Source organism: Syngnathus leptorhynchus, chromosome 22, assembly GCF_054491065.1.
Source record: "Syngnathus leptorhynchus isolate UIUO chromosome 22, UIUO_Slep, whole genome shotgun sequence".
NCBI classification, from domain to species: Eukaryota; Metazoa; Chordata; class Actinopteri; order Syngnathiformes; family Syngnathidae; genus Syngnathus; species Syngnathus leptorhynchus.
The window spans coordinates 6,272,076-6,287,197 of NC_141216.1; the positions used below are offsets into that span (position 1 = coordinate 6,272,076).

The 15,122-nt window shown below is 42.8% G+C and overlaps 3 protein-coding genes across 6 annotated transcripts; all 3 read right to left on the bottom strand.

Annotated features, from left to right (window-relative positions):
- Positions 1-2,389: 2,389 nt before the first annotated feature.
- On the bottom strand, positions 2,390-11,220 carry sec31b (SEC31 homolog B, COPII coat complex component). 3 transcript variants are annotated; one of them, XM_085904384.1, is made up of 27 exons: positions 11,078-11,220; positions 10,259-10,355; positions 10,046-10,169; positions 9,769-9,964; positions 9,580-9,675; positions 9,360-9,500; positions 9,137-9,279; positions 8,946-9,045; positions 8,713-8,874; positions 8,438-8,590; positions 8,132-8,362; positions 7,967-8,041; positions 7,514-7,606; positions 7,276-7,387; positions 7,023-7,201; positions 6,815-6,941; positions 6,596-6,741; positions 5,985-6,158; positions 5,774-5,902; positions 5,464-5,644; positions 5,001-5,393; positions 4,838-4,876; positions 4,428-4,486; positions 4,192-4,317; positions 4,001-4,120; positions 3,666-3,737; positions 2,390-3,198 (listed from the first exon to the last, which is right to left on the bottom strand). In XM_085904384.1, the coding sequence occupies exons 2-27, from the start codon at positions 10,335-10,337 to the stop codon at positions 3,019-3,021; spliced, it is 3,630 nt and encodes a 1,209-aa protein (XP_085760510.1). In that variant the 5' UTR covers positions 10,338-10,355; positions 11,078-11,220; the 3' UTR covers positions 2,390-3,018. The 3 variants fall into 3 exon arrangements, with proteins under 3 accessions (XP_085760510.1, XP_085760511.1, XP_085760512.1); XM_085904385.1 differs by lacking the exon at positions 11,078-11,220 and adding an exon at positions 10,734-11,044; XM_085904386.1 differs by lacking the exon at positions 4,838-4,876.
- A 129-nt stretch (positions 11,221-11,349) lies between these two features.
- On the bottom strand, positions 11,350-12,678 carry ndufb8 (NADH:ubiquinone oxidoreductase subunit B8). Its single transcript, XM_085903851.1, has 5 exons — positions 12,555-12,678; positions 12,205-12,331; positions 11,915-12,014; positions 11,644-11,799; positions 11,350-11,500 (listed from the first exon to the last, which is right to left on the bottom strand). Exons 1-5 carry the CDS (start codon positions 12,643-12,645, stop codon positions 11,408-11,410), a joined length of 567 nt encoding a protein of 188 aa, XP_085759977.1. The 5' UTR covers positions 12,646-12,678; the 3' UTR covers positions 11,350-11,407.
- A 251-nt stretch (positions 12,679-12,929) lies between these two features.
- On the bottom strand, positions 12,930-14,489 carry gpx9 (glutathione peroxidase 9). 2 transcript variants are annotated; one of them, XM_085903784.1, is made up of 6 exons: positions 14,360-14,489; positions 13,962-14,057; positions 13,670-13,763; positions 13,452-13,582; positions 13,248-13,378; positions 12,930-13,121 (listed from the first exon to the last, which is right to left on the bottom strand). In XM_085903784.1, the coding sequence occupies exons 3-6, from the start codon at positions 13,740-13,742 to the stop codon at positions 13,064-13,066; spliced, it is 393 nt and encodes a 130-aa protein (XP_085759910.1). In that variant the 5' UTR covers positions 13,743-13,763; positions 13,962-14,057; positions 14,360-14,489; the 3' UTR covers positions 12,930-13,063. The 2 variants fall into 2 exon arrangements, with proteins under 2 accessions (XP_085759910.1, XP_085759908.1); XM_085903782.1 differs by lacking the exon at positions 14,360-14,489 and having other exon boundaries at positions 13,962-14,104.
- Between the last annotated feature and the right edge of the window lie 633 nt (positions 14,490-15,122).

Genomic DNA, 15,122 nt, shown 5'->3' on the forward strand with positions numbered 1-15,122 from the left:
CGTGGCTTCGCTTCGTCTCTCGCGGCGTTTCATGCAACATCCTCACCGGTAGATGTAGCAGCCGAGTCATGTGACCATGTGGCCATCCATGCATGATGAGGATGATGGTATAACGTACGTGTTCTCGGGGAGCGGCGTTAACCTCAAGCCCCTTTTTCGAGTGTCTGGTTTTACAGAATGCTTCTACGGTCTTATTTATGTATTTATTGTTGCAGTTTTTTTTTTTTTTTTTTGGTACTGGCTGAAATGGATAAGAAACGCTAGCCTTTGTAACCCGTTTCGTATCTTCTATCTGGAATTGGAGCGCTTGTTTAGTTTCTTCCCTCCCGTTCCCCCTTTTACAAAAGTCAGGAAACTACCAATTGCCTTATGACTTGAATTCATTCCTGATGGTTACACTCGTTCTGTCCCGACAAAAAAAACCACAAAACTAAAACCAAGGTCCATGTTTACAGAGACATAGTTGGCACTACAATTAAAAGTAGCACTTGTATAACTCCGGGGGAGGGGGGAACATTTCTATTACTAATTAAAGGTCACGTACAAAATTCTGCCCTCGGCATCGCTCAGAACGAATGTACCGCGAGGTCGCACACTGCGTAAGCAGCTCCCGCCCCAAATTTATGTCGTCCCAAAAGTGACAAAGATCACAAAAAGGTTGGAATTCTTGAATTGTTTTGTCAAACTGCTCATTTTGGGAATAAAGTTCACAATATTTTCAAGGCGTGTCATTCTTATTTATGTCCATTCGGAATTTTGCCAACTTTGGTCCTAAAAGTTTTCTCTTAGGCTGAAAAGCAATGAGCACAAAAACTGTATAAACTAGAATGGCTTCAGTCATATTTTGCCAATTTTGAAATGATCACCGAGGATATTTCATTTACATACTAAATATCTCCAATTTGTTTAATAATTTTTTGGGGTAGAAACTGATTTGAATAGGCTATTTAGAAGTGTTTCACGGTGCATTAGCTTGCCAGTGAAGGAAGAAACCTAAAAATGGCATTGATGGTTTTACACAGGACAGAGAGGAACGCCTCGGTGCATGCAAGAGGGCCCACATTTTGTAACATTATTTCGTAACTTACCCCTGATAGATGGATGAATACAGTGCTTGTGTCCAAGATTTCAGAGTGGGGGGGGGGGGGGAGAGGTGGCCCATCTGGGTATCAAGGACCACATCATCATTTTAGTTAACTACTTTTAGGGGAAACAATGCTACAAATATTACATGATTTAATAACAGCTCAGTCTGGAGTGTCTAGTGTTTTTTTTTGCATGTTTCCCTTACTAACTAATCACCAATAATTTCCCTGATCTAGTTTTGCATTTGAGATTTTAACATGATGACCCCCTTCTGGGTTCATAGTTGAGTGCTTGCAGTCTGAGAGGAAAAGCATGACTCAGGCCGTTGCTCCGTGTGGCGTGATGTTTGGGGATATTAACCCACCTCCACGCCTTTATGACCGGAGGTTACTACAGTTCAGTGTTACAAAATGAACACACGTGCCATCGCTCACAGTCTGACTGCAAGTGGCCAATGAGGAATTGAGTTCCTGACATATGATCAGGCTCTCACCAATGGCAGCAGGGCACTTTTGTATCAACATACCCAAAGTGCACAATGTTGGTTACGTAATAGGACCTCGAAGTCGGCAGGCACACTGTCATCCCGCAGGTGGTGCATTGAAGCATCTTCAAGCGAGGTGTGAAATGGGAAAGTATTTGGGAGAAGAAACTAAAATGGTGTGGCTGAACTACAATTGTACACATACATGCATGCATGTGGTATTCCCACATTTTCAATTTGTCTAACATTAAACAACTACAAATATCACTGCAATTTTAAGTCACTGGATTAGACTGCAATAGAAATTTAATTGCCACATTTTTACTACAGTGATGACACACCTACAAATAAATTAAAAATGATTGTATTCATGATAACAATGCATTTTAATATGACTTTTCAAAAATTACTTGAACCAAAAAAATATTTTTATAGCTTAGTTTTTAGTTTAAATAAATTACAAAAATAAAGGGTATTAAAAATATCACTTTCTAAATGTATTTCAAAAATAAATGGGTATAATGCTATTTAGTGACATATATTACATTTACATAGTTTCATTTTTACTCAAAGTTAAGTAATTGATCTAATAATGTTATTTGGGATAAAGCATTTCAAAAATAAAATTAAGAGGCAATATTTGAATATTTCAAATTTGATGGTAGTTTCTTGAATTATAATTAGCGTTGTCTCCACAAAGTAATTTAAATTTTCCTATTGCAGTCTCACGAGTCACCTATATGCAAAAATTAAACTTTTAAAATCATAAATATTGTGAACTAAAAACTTGTTTGCTGCATGATTGAAGAGCGACGACCCTTGAAATTGAAGAAGGTACATTTTATTTGAAAAGGGGAGAGAAAAAAAAAAAATTCTTACCCGCGTTAAATAAGCGCAATGGATTGTATTGTATAAACATTTGTGTGACAAAAAATGAGCACTCAATCACACAGGGAGGCACTTTACTGCCTTCTGCTTCCACAATACGGCAAACAATCCCACCAGAATACACATTGCTTTCCAACTAGGCCATTTACTGTAGGAATGCGTTACAAAAAAACAAAGGGAGCCAGAGAGAAGACACACCCGGGTGGGGATTAAAGCAGGAACGTCGAATGAAATGAATACGCTTGTGATTTATACACTGCTAAATAACGGACTGAACGGGGTGGGGTGAAAGAGAGAATGGCACAATTCATGACCGGATCCGCGCATCGTTACTGATGTGCTCGCATCGTTTTTATTTCCTACGTCCTGCCTTTTTGAGTCACTATAAAATCATCTGGCAACTAAAAAAAACGCACTTAAGCACACAAATGTTCCGCTTTTTGTACATCGAGCTTAGCGTTTACGCTGCCGCGACTTTCAGGATACATTCATCTGACCCATCCCTCGATGAGATCCGCTCACGTAAGAAACGGAAATAAATATGATATTGTTTTATTTGCTCAGACGCCTAGCTTGTTGGCGATGGTCATGACTACTTTGAGGACGGGCATGAAGGCAGAGATCTCGCTGAAGTTGCTGCTGCTCACCACGAGCGTGTGGACCTCCAGGCCACGCTGGTAGTGCTGGCCGGCCACGCAGCGGCTGATCTCATGCAGGCCGTTCAGGATGTTGGGCGAGAGCTGAGAAGAGGTCGCCGACCCACAACAAGACAAGCGGGGAGCACACGTTAAGAGCGCAAGATGACGTTGATGGCGGTGACGAGAAAGATGACGCTTCCATTTGGGGGATTAGAGATCAAGTCGCAAAAGATCCGACAGCGTCAAAAGGATCCCGTTGGTTCAAGATTAAGCAACCCCCCCCCTTACCCCAATTTCAATGATTGCAATAATAAAATTAAATACGCTTTGACGTTCATTATTTAGAAATGTGCGGTAGCACCTAACTTTTAAATGTTTACTTTGGATTTCTAGTCAATCTTGATGGCACCATATGATGCCCGGAAATATAATTCAATGTAGGCGCTAATTAAGCCTTCATGATTGGCAAGATGTTTAACAATGGTTCTCAATTATTCAGCCAAAGTGAAGCCGATTTTTTAAGATAACTTATGGGGCAAAACAAATGTAAGTATTTATCCTTTCCTTACCGACTGTTCCCTCAGCTTGTCGTACAGGCATCCCAAACGCTTGGCTGCGTCATCGAGCTTCCTTTTAGTTTGCTGTGAAAGAGAGGAATTTAATAAATACAATGACAACTTGACTTAACAAGTTTACCTCATTCCAAACAACTCCATTTACTTAAGTATGAAATCAATTTTCTTTGGTGGAATAAAGTGAAACGACAAAATTTGTATCACAACAAACAATATCAGATTTATAACAGATAAACGGTCTGCTCTTATGGGTTAGGCTGGCATACATCAAAGTGAAGGTATCACTCAACATTATACAATCCTTCAGGTGAATAATTGGGCAGACTTACTGGGTCTCCTGCTGCAAGCTGGCAGCGCTGCACCAGATTGTCAAAGGTGGATTTGAGGATCATGTGCTCTGCGGGGATCTCCTTCTGCTCCACTCGCTCTGCTGGGAACTGCTGGAGGAGCTGTAGCAAACACAGGGTCAGGTGGAATTTGTATGATTGCTTGTGGTATGCTGCAGGACACCAACACTGACCTGCATGTTGGGCTCCTGGGGAGCTCCGGGGGGGACCTGGGCGTTGTTGTGTGGCTGAGGGGCCTCCACTGGGAAACCCATCACAGGGGCGGTGATGGGAGCGGGTGGAGTGTAGTTGTCAGGGACCTGTTTCAAACACGCAACTATTAAAATGGCAAGGTATATCTGGATATAGTGGTGTCAAATTCTGTAGGATTTCTGAGAAGAATTAGGCTTTTTAGCCATTTCAAGTTTACCTTCTTTTTTCTGGGTCCACCTCGCACTGCTGGTGGATCATTCCAGCCTTCTTGAGATGCTAAAACAAAGACAATAAAAATTGTATGTTGAGAACACCCTGTTCAATTCAATGGAGGGGAAAAAAAATCTTCACAAGCCAAAAAGAAACAAATAAGCTGGCGAGAACCATTGGTGCGCCTGCTTGATAATCACCCAACAGCAATCAAGCAGATACTTTAGAATGTCTATTATTTTGAATTTCCAGCAGCAAAAGCAAGCGGCGGCAAACATACTATATTTGTCCAGAAAAATAGAGCTTTCAATGCCAAAGTCAAGAAAAATTTGTACATTATAGCGAATTGTCAGATTTGTTTCTATTTTTCTGGCTTCACTTAAACTATTATCCCAGATGCATTGCTAACACTGTCACCTTGAGGGTCAGACTCGATATTCAGCCATGGAAAGAATCCTGCAAGTCACATGAGGACAGCTGAGTATAACATAGCTGTCTCTAATGATACGTACATGACATGGGCTGAGGTGAGGTGAGAGGAGTGAAAGATTGAAGCTGAGGTGAGCGACCGGGCACCAACCTGCAGAAGGAGGAGCCACAGCTGAAGCTGCAAAGGGCTTTGCTGCAGGAGCGCCAGGGCCCCCTTGTGGGTAACCTGTTCCAAGCGGGGCATAGGGAGGGTTTGTCATGGGGGGCATGGGCCCTTGGGTGTGGAGCCCCCCGGGGTACATGGGGACGGGGGCTCCAGGCTGGGAGCTAGATGGCATGGGGCCCGCCGGCATGGAGGTAGAAGGCATGAAGCTCGTCATCGCTACACCGGGGCTGGGCATGGCCGGAAGGCCACCGGGGGCCGACGACGGCTGCAGCAGCGGAGGTCCTGACAAGTTAGCTGCTGGCATGGAGGGGCCAGGAGGGGAGAAGGCTGTGGGTCCTCCCATGGGGGACGGCTGGAATGGCTGATGTGGAAGAAAACCTAGAAGACACAAATGAATTCAAACATAAGAAACTGAAAATGTGACAGATGAATCACCGTCTGCCCATACCTGGTGCTGGCTGCTGTGGGTACGGGGGCCTCGTGGTTGAGGAGGGCAGCACATGAGAAGAGGGGGGTAGGCCAGAGCCGGAGCTACTTGGAGCAACTTGAGGCTGGAATAGCACCGGTGTCGGCATGGCAGGTTGCCGATGCTGCTGGTGATGAGCGGCAGTAGAAGCTTGGTACTGATCCTTAGTTTAAGAGAGCAATAACGTATTGATTTTAGCATCGGTGTCCACACATCTGCCTTTAAGAGGCAGACTGTACGTAGCAAGGACGCAAATGATGAAGTGCAATACAGAAATGGAGCAAATCCATACCATGATCTGTGATTTCTGTGTAGGAGTGTGAGACGCAACAATGGTCTTGGCTGTGCTTGGAGGTTGCTGTGGGCTGGTCGCCTCTCCCTGAGCATGGAACAGTCTGTTTCTCAGCATGCTAATTCCAGGCTGGGGAGGAAAGACACGCACATACATAAATCAGAGCCCAAATCAAATTTGACTTGGTGCGGAAATGAGGACAAAACCTTACTTGATCGGAATTGTCGGGCAGGTAGGACATGGCAGTGGCCAGGCTGCCCTCTGCAGCCAGGATGCCGGCGTAGCACGTGAGTTTCTCAGCCAGGACGGGGCTCTGCACTGCCACCTCGCTGTTGCGGAGGCGCTCGATGGACTTGCGCAGCATCATGACTTTTTCTACCAGATCCTTGGGGAAAAAGAAAAAAAAAAAGAACAAAACACAACGCACTCAGAGTTAAAGCATTCAACTTAATATTTTAGCTCCCGAAAACAATTCAAAAATCTGAAGTGAATCTAAGGTAGCTAAAACAGAAGGTGCGTAAAAAAAAAAAAATCTTGTAATTTGATTCATTTTCAAACAATTATGAGGATAGTAATAAAAGTGTTTTCCATTTGGAATCAAACAATAAATAAATTACTCAAATAATTTTTGCATGGACTAAAAAAAAAAAACATGTTAATGAGAATTGGAATATTCAATTGTACATGTTTGCAAAACATTGACTAGAGATGTGCGTACAGCTAGATTAAAAGAAAGAGTTTATTAAATCAATAAAGTAAAAATAAATGTTTGAAGTGCAGTGATAAAAAAAAAAAACCAAAACATTTCCAACTTTTTTTTACCTCAAGGCCAAGAGGAGATGAGCAATCCCTGTGCAAGGCCCAACACTCCACAAGCCTCTCGATGTTTCCGGAGCAGATGTAACACAAGCACGCTTGCAGGCAGCGTTTCTCCGTCCCCCCACGCTCCAAGCGGCCTCCCAGGGTATCTAGCCCGGCCACACAAAATTACGTAATGTCTCAAGCCCAGGCGTCATTTTTGCCAATGCCGCGTCACCTTACCACACAGCTGGGCAAATTCTTCGGGGTGAGCGTAGGTCAGAAGAGCGGCAAGCGCTTCCTTCCAGTTGTCCAGCTCACAGCTTTGCACGATGTCTCTCCAGTTCTGTGTCACCACTGACGATATAAGCTACCGAGAAACAGCACACCCATTCAAACAATGCTCATATTTTACATAACAGAAACAACCAGGATGTATTTTATGTCTCACCATGGCGATGCTGTTTTTCTGCTTGCTCAGGTATTTGTGCTGGGTTTTCTTGAGCAGCTCCTCTCCACCACTGATGGAAAGCAGGATGGCTTCGGCGTAGCGGCCGTCGCTCAGACACAAATCCACCGCACCCTCAAAGTTGCCTACCAGCAGCGCCTGGCTTATCAAACCGTCCGTATCTGATGAAAAGGAATGTTGCTCGTCAGCCACACGCCGCTCATCTGCAGCGATCACCAGATCTGCTTGTGCGCACCGCATGAAACAGGAATCTGAAAGTTGGAGATTTCGTGCCGATCCTGGCTGAAAAAGTCAGCGGGTGAAACGGAGCCTGACGTTCTGACATCGCCTTCTGCTTCTTTGGACCGCTGAGAACAAAACAGGAATGGTGAAAACATTAAAAGAGAGCTTTATAACTGTATTCCAGAACTTTGTGGTTCAAGTCCAAAGAATTATTCAGAATTTTTGGAGGTTCTAGTGAGTGAGTTACAGACCTCAGTGGAGAGTTGCAGCATTTTGTTAGCTAGGTCCTCAGCATCCACGGCGTGTCCATTGGGTTGAAAATTCTTCCCCAAGCATTTAGAAATCTATTAGAAATATTAAATTAGTGTGCATGCTTCTCAATGACATTGTGGTATTCAACGCCTCTCAGTTTTACATTAAAATATAGATTATAATGGATCCATAAAGTATCCACAGCCCTTTAGTTGTATGTAACAGCCTGATTCTAAAGTAGATGATACACCCCGGAAGGAAAATATTTTCTTTATTTTTTTTTCCATAAAGCTCAAAATTGAATCTTTCGTTTGTATGCATTTCCTTTTATCGCATCATTGTGGGTGTTTTGTGTAGGATTTTTTTTTCTTCAATTTTGAATTCATGTTGTGAAAAAAAAAAAAAAAAAAGCTCTGTGAATACTTTCCAGATGTCGCAGTAAGGTTCGCTACCTTTTGCTCCAGGTCATCTTTATTGAAACCCAAAAGTCGCAGGAATTTGATACGCGCTTCATCTTCAAAATTCACCTGTTAACCCCAATCCCCCCCCCAAAATTAAATTAGGTTCACCTAACAGTGATGTAGGGTCTCCACATAGATGGAAAATGTGCGCCCTACCAGAAGGAACTTCCATATGTCCTGCTCGGCCTCGGACTTGGCGGTGTGGATTTTGGCCTGGCAGTAATTGTTAAAAGAACCAGACTGCAGTGCCACCTGCAGCTCCCTGGAGCGCTGCAGGAACTCCGTTTCGGTGGTGACCTGGCTGATAAACACCTGCCTGGGGACGGGCTGGGGAGTCTGTACGGGCGCCATCTTGGGATTCTCAAACGTGATCAGTTTGCCGCCAAACTGCGACAGAACAAACGTTGAATCGGGAGCAACGGCGACACGCACACTTTGCACTCGAGGAGCTTTTCCACTTACGGCAAAAGAGGCCCCTGCTGGCCTGCGCACCCACTTGGGCGGCTTCTTCAAAGGTGAAACTATGGTGTCCTGCACTGTAGGCTGAGGAACCTGCAGGGGAGGGAGCACCTGCCCTGTACCGAAGGGATCCATTGTATCAAATGAGGAGGAAATCTGACAACAACAAAAAAAGTGTCCAAAAATATGAAATGAGGCATACTATGCTTTTCTTCTTTGCAATTTAAAACATTTTCGGAAACACAGCATGGCACACTTTGTATGATAGAGCCTTCTACCTTATCAGCGGTACTTTGGTGCTGAGCCTTCAAGCTGCCACCCATCACAGAATAAACGGTAATTTTGCCATCAAAGGAGGCTGCCGAAAGCAGGGCGGGATTCCTGGGACACCACTGGACGTCGAAACACCACTGGTTGGTCGTAGGAAGCTCGTAGATTACCTAAAAAAAACAAAAAAAACATTAACTTACCTATCTTAATTAACAGGGCAGTCAATTTTCTGTTCCCATACTTCTGCAGTGTTTGGATTCCAGCAGAGGATGCGGTTGTCCTTAGCGCTGCTCAGGAGGAGCTCAGGGTCCGCCTGGCTCCAGGAGACGGACAAAATCCCACTTTGAGGAAACCATGGAAACAATTAGTCTTTTGGAAAAAGATGAAAAAAAAAAACCCCCAATTTTTAAAAACAATCAATTTTAACCTCACCGTGTGTGATTCTCAAGCACTTTAAAAGGAGAAGTGGCAAAACGGAGGTCCCACATCTGGATGACAGGTAAGCGGTCGTCCTCGGAGGCCAGCACCAACTGAGTGGCCACCTCGGGGTGCCACACCATTCCGGAACAGTGCATCTGGAGTCGGACACACCGGACACATTTTCAAAGCGACTGCTGAGCTGCGCAGAGCTTTCAAATCCATGGGGCCCACAAACCCGGTTGCTGTGGTCGCTGATCTTGATGATAGGCTCGTTCTTCCTCAGGTCCCACACGACAGCTTTGCCACTGGGGTTGGCCGAAGCCAGGATATGCTGCACTTGCCGGTTCCATGACACCACACTGATGTCCTCTGCAGGCTGGAAAGTGAAAAGGAAGTCACACAGGTTACACTAACTCCATGAAGTAGTTTTCAAATGCTCAAAATAACATTTTCACCTGAGCTTTTGTACCCGGTGTCATTGGACTACTGAAGTTGTTGAGATCCCAAATATATATCTCAGAATCATTCGCTCCAGATGCAAGGAGGTTGCTCTGAGGGATAACACGGGCAACATTATTTACATATGGTAATACACAAAGACCTTTTCAAAGACATGCATTGCTGAATTCAGCGGGAAAACACACCTGGAAAGGGTTGAAGTCAAGTGCTCGCACGGGTCCTGTGTGCTTATCGCACTGTCCGACCACGGCCTCAGCACCGGAGTTTACGATAGCCTCCGGGTTATAAACTGTTAATGTGCCATTCTCGCTGCCTGCTACCAGCCTCCCTCCAGTGGCATCCTCACCCATCCCAAAATTGACCCACACCAGACTGTGCAACCTGTAGAAATTCGTACAGTAGATAAAACATGCTTGAGCAACATTTAAGGCAGATTCCTCCGTGACCATTATTACAATTTACCTGTTTGTGGTGCACAGTGACCCTCTCAACTTCATGTCTAGAGATGGGTCAGCAAAATCCTGTTCAAATATCTCCAAGGCCGCCGTGGTGTTGAACGAGGCGTCGAGTTGCTGCGCCGACGTCCCTGTTGCAGAGAAACCGCAGCATGCTCCGTTGACAAAAACATCCACAGACAATGCAGTCACTTTATTCTTAGAGACTGTGTTCAAGTACCTAACGCCAAGCAGATGGGATGGTGTCCGGCCGGACTCCATGCCTGCTGGGCAGTCCTCTGAATCTCTTTCAGCCGCATCTTCCTCTACCTTGAACACTTGTACAAAATATATGACCTTATTTGTAATTAGGTATATTTGAGATAAATGGCATTGCCCACTACAGTGGGTCTTTGAATGACCACTGTGTGTTCAGACAAAAGACCTAAAGTATCATGAGTGGTTATTAAATGACATTAGACAATAACTGAACATTTGTCTCAACACATTTTGTTGCACAATAAACGATAAACCGGACAGTCACACCTACGACTGCTAACGAAAGGATAATTCCTTAAAAATGAGGGCAAACTGGCGATTCATTTAAATAGCAGAAAAAAAAGACAAGCAAGCAAAAAAGTTGTGTTTGGGAGCACATTTCTGAAATTAACAAGAAAATGTTTCATTAGGCCGCCTCGGAGCGTGGCGAATAATACCTTCGCTTGAGTCAAGTCGAAGTCAATGCAGGCTAGTGATTAGCATTAGTTTCACACGAGAGTAGTAGCTAATAATTTACCAAACTAAGAAGTAAGACATTTAAAAACTAATTGTTCAACATATTGTACATAGTCGTGGACATTTTGCTACGAGCTAGCGCCTTCGCCGCATTTATAAGTCTACGCTAAACCTGAGCCGACTATCACTATGCGGCTAATGACAGCACAGCTAAGAAGCCAACACCCTTGTTGCTCCGTTTCGCATGGAAAAATAAGCGACACGTGCCTAAAATGTTAAACTTGCCTTACGAAATACATTAATAATTCATGTAACTGTCACTTACAACAGTTTGTATGCCAGCCAGACAGCCCACAAACAGAGCTGACGTTAGCCGTAGCCGAGCTAATCGTTTAGCAGCCGGAGTCTGACCCGAGTGTTGACGAGTTGTCCCTCGGCTACGGCGGCCGAGATGGAGCAATAGGTTGCCCATACGCAAACGTGTTCAATATCACAATTACACTTCTGAATGTGAAGTCACGTTGCACTTGACACAAATTACATTACCATATTAATATTAGCAGTACGACAAGCAAAATAATAACAGGAAAAAATGTGTACTAGGTAGAAGTTTTTATTCTTGACAAATGTATATACACATGGAGGACAATAGCATTTAGATTTTATAATTCTTGACTTCCTCAGGCTGTTTTTCAGGATCTCCACCGTTCTCCAAGTACAAGTTGTTGTAGGGATACTGTTTGGGGGCCTGGAATAGAGAAAAGCACTGTGTAATCAAATAAACACTTAAAAATACCACAAATTACAATACATCATTAAACTTTTCATAAAACAAGACAACAATTACAGTAATGACAAAGTAAACATTTAAGTGCTGTGGTTTGTACTTACAACAGGCTGGTAACAAGGAAATTTCTCCCCGACGTAAAACATGAACAACATGAAGCCGATGAAACCAAACAGCTGTTTACACATGCTGTTCCAGGACAAAGGAGTGGGAGATGTATCCACACGATTCCTGATGTACATGTCAAAATCCCAGTGTAGCTAGAAATAAATATCGAAAAAAATAAATAAATAAAAAAAAAAAAGCCTGATTGACTGTAAGACACAACTTCCATCTGGAAGAACAAAATGTTGCTCATCATCTTGTGCTTTTTACCGGCTCTCCCCAGTTCCTCCTCAGGTCTGGGTGGTCCCATTGATACCAGGGGTCCCTCTCATGCTGAGATCGGTCAGGAAGTTTAGGGTAATCACCATAGCTGCAAGAATCAAACAAATGAAAGAGATCATGATGATGAGTAAACGTATAACAAAATGAAAATGGCATTGAAAACTGCACTGGTGGCAGTAGGCCTACTTTCCCACAGTACAGTGCATATACTGTAAATTCCCATAAATAAAAGTTACAATCAATCAAATTAAACTAATATTGCAATAATCAAGGCGTACCCCTCTCCTTTGTCTGGATACGGCTCATAGTCCTCAACCCTCAAATTGTACTTCTTTGCTGCAGCAGCTATCTCCTCTGCAGTCTTAGGGTACGCGCCGGGTAGATCGGCCTTTGAAGCACCAGATGCTGAAGTAATAATAAATAAATAAAAAACATTAACATGATTCTAAATACGCTGAACGCAATAACTATTGTCATTCTTCACCCTCAGACGTCGCTAACTGCTTAGCTCAAACTGACGTTAGCATGTCAAGGTTATGTCGATTTGGGTTCCCAAACAGTGGACAAAACGCGTTTATTTGATGACAATAATCAAATTCACATGATTAAACGCAAGAGCTAATCTTACCTGCTCTCGATCCAGAAAGAAGAGCTGAAATTCCGGACCCTTGCCCCTTTGAAAGAGCTTGGGCCCATCGCCGTAAACCAACGACGGCCATGTTTACTGTTGCCTTGTAGACCGACGGAGAAGAAAATGCGCATGCGCGAGGCCTAAGTACGGATCTCCATCAGAGCCAAAACTAATAATCCGATATAACGCTACGCGGTACAGTACTGTAAATATTTTTATTATTTTTATTAATGCAAGTTAAAGTCGATTGTTTTACTACAAAAATGACACTAATTCGAATAATTGTGTGTTTATTGTTTTCTGAGTATCATAAAAGAAAGCAGAGCATCGATTCCTTCATATTAATAGTCTTTTATTGGTGGTTGAGTGGAATTTGTTCCCAAAGTGGAATGCACTGGAGCTCTGAGACCTTTTCCTACTCATCATCAGATCCAACTCAGGGGCACAAATGTGCATTTACCGAGGGATCGTCACGCTGCCACCGCTGATAGACTGACAATAGTCGGTTAGAGAAGCTCGGCGATGTCCATCTCAACTTTGTCAATGGGACAATGAAGTTCATATCTGTGGCAAAGTGAATTAAGCACTCTTGTAAAAATTGTGTTCATTATCTCTCTCAAAAAAAAAAAAAAAAGCCATTTGGAGCCTTAACCCAAAGTTTGAAAAAGACTTAAGATGGGGCAACTTTACCTGTTGAAGGGCTTGCCGTCAGCAGTGATTAGAAACTTTTCAAAATTCCATCGGATATCATTGACCGTTATTGGTGACCAGTAGAACTTCTTTATGTCCCCAATGACAGGATTCACAAAGGGCAATGATTCCTGTGAGATGAGGTAAATGATAAAGCTGCCATTTTAATATAAATATCTCAATGGATTGACTCATTCGTAATACCTTAAGGTAGGAAAACAGCGGTTCCTCATTGACTCCATTCACCTCCACCTTACCAAATATGGGAAACTTTGGCACAAATCCCCCACCAGGTCTCACATATTTAAGGATGTTTAATGTTTCATGATTCACCTCTAAAAAGGCACAAATACAAGAGAGACATGCTAGTGAGGAGGACTTCATAAGGACTGACATGGTCCCAATAGAATGAAAGGACCTACCAGGCGACTGAAGGCCGAACTGGTTGCAGGAGAAGGCCAGCACGGTGAAGTTGAGGTCGCCAAACATGTCCATGAGTGCATTAAGTCGATGATACTAAAACCAATCAGAGGATAGAAAAATCAACATTGGATTGGTTAATGAAACATTTCCATTGCTAATATTGCGTATTAAGTTACATCAGCCAGTGCTTCTGATTCTGAAGCACTTTGGCAGATTAGCTGAACACAGACCAAAAATCTAACATCTATCATCTATCTAACGAAGTCCGGAAGATTGATGAAATATAATTACCTCCTCTATAGTTGACCCTCAGAAGGTGGCCACGTTGACGACAAGAAGCACCTTACCCCGGAAATCGCCCAAGGGCACAGTCACTCCGTCAAGAGTCTCGGCAGAAAAATCGTAGATCGATTTATTCGCCATGTTCCTATTTGAGTTCATGCAAATGTTTTTGCTAGCACACACTAGCCCGAGAGTGAGCGGTTCTACTAAGCGACTCCATTCACTGAAACAAATACATGGGTCAGCAAATGTTCGGCGTGACTGAATGTATTGTTCTTGTGGGCAGAGGTGAGCAAGCAGGACATTGGCCATTTGTTCAGGAATAGGACAACAACATCTGCATGGGGTGCAAACCATAACAAAATAAATATAGACTACATTGGAGAATTTAAATCTATTATACTCACAAAACATTGACAGGTGCATTTATAAATATCAGCATAGCCTATATGGAGTACCGTAAACTAGTACGCTTGTTCTACACACGTGGTTCATAGCGCTCACTTTCTGCAGAGACATGCTGCGGGTCAAAATGCCACGTACACGTAAGTCACTGGACTAACCGGGTGAAATAATGACTGAAATGATGTTTTGCATTGTACTGTCGCCCCCTTGTGGTAAAGGTCTAAAACACATGCTTTCAGCATGTATTTGTACATCCATCAAATACGTATAACTAATTTAACTAATGTAACTATAATTAGAACTCTAACAAGATAAATATATAAATATATATATATAATATATAATATATAACAATATATTATTATATTACTATAATATAATAATATTATATTATTAGATGTCAATATATAAATAAATAACAACAATTTTCATTTGCCAACCCAAGATCATGATCGTGAACGCACCACTAACCCCCGCGACGAGGTAAAACATTTATATTTATGTAGTTGTAGTTATAGTTATATTAGTTATATTATTAGTTATCATCATTCATCATTTCACATGGTTATGCATACTTATATTTATATCTATATATTCTTATATATATTTATCTTGTTATAGTTCTAATTATAGTTACATTAGTTATATGTATTTGATGGTTTAAGCACGTGTTTCAGACTTTACCCCACAAGAGGGCGACAGTACAATGCAAAACATCATTTCAGTCACAATTTCACCCGGTTACGCAGTCCAGTACCTTACGTG

Excerpts from the sequence above, each read along its gene's own strand:
- sec31b (XM_085904384.1), bottom strand. The coding sequence starts at position 10,337 with ATGCGGCTGAAAGAGATTCAGAGGACTGCCCAGCAGGCATGGAGTCCG. Across the intron at positions 4,877-5,000 it reads TGTGGCTCCTCCTTCTGCAG|GATTCTTTCCATGGCTGAAT; the intron begins GTTGGTGCCCGG and ends TGTGACTTGCAG. Across the intron at positions 4,318-4,427 it reads GTGGACCCAGAAAAAAGAAG|GTCCCTGACAACTACACTCC; the intron begins GTAAACTTGAAA and ends TGTTTGAAACAG.
- gpx9 (XM_085903784.1), bottom strand. The coding sequence starts at position 13,742 with ATGGACATGTTTGGCGACCTCAACTTCACCGTGCTGGCCTTCTCCTGC. Across the intron at positions 13,583-13,669 it reads GTTCGGCCTTCAGTCGCCTG|AGGTGAATCATGAAACATTA; the intron begins GTAGGTCCTTTC and ends GTGCCTTTTTAG. Across the intron at positions 13,122-13,247 it reads GACGGCAAGCCCTTCAACAG|ATATGAACTTCATTGTCCCA; the intron begins GTAAAGTTGCCC and ends ACTTTGCCACAG.
- ndufb8 (XM_085903851.1), bottom strand. The coding sequence starts at position 12,645 with ATGGCCGTCGTTGGTTTACGGCGATGGGCCCAAGCTCTTTCAAAGGGG. Across the intron at positions 12,015-12,204 it reads TATCCAGACAAAGGAGAGGG|CTATGGTGATTACCCTAAAC; the intron begins GTACGCCTTGAT and ends TGATTCTTGCAG. Across the intron at positions 11,501-11,643 it reads TTCCTTGTTACCAGCCTGTT|GCCCCCAAACAGTATCCCTA; the intron begins GTAAGTACAAAC and ends TCTCTATTCCAG.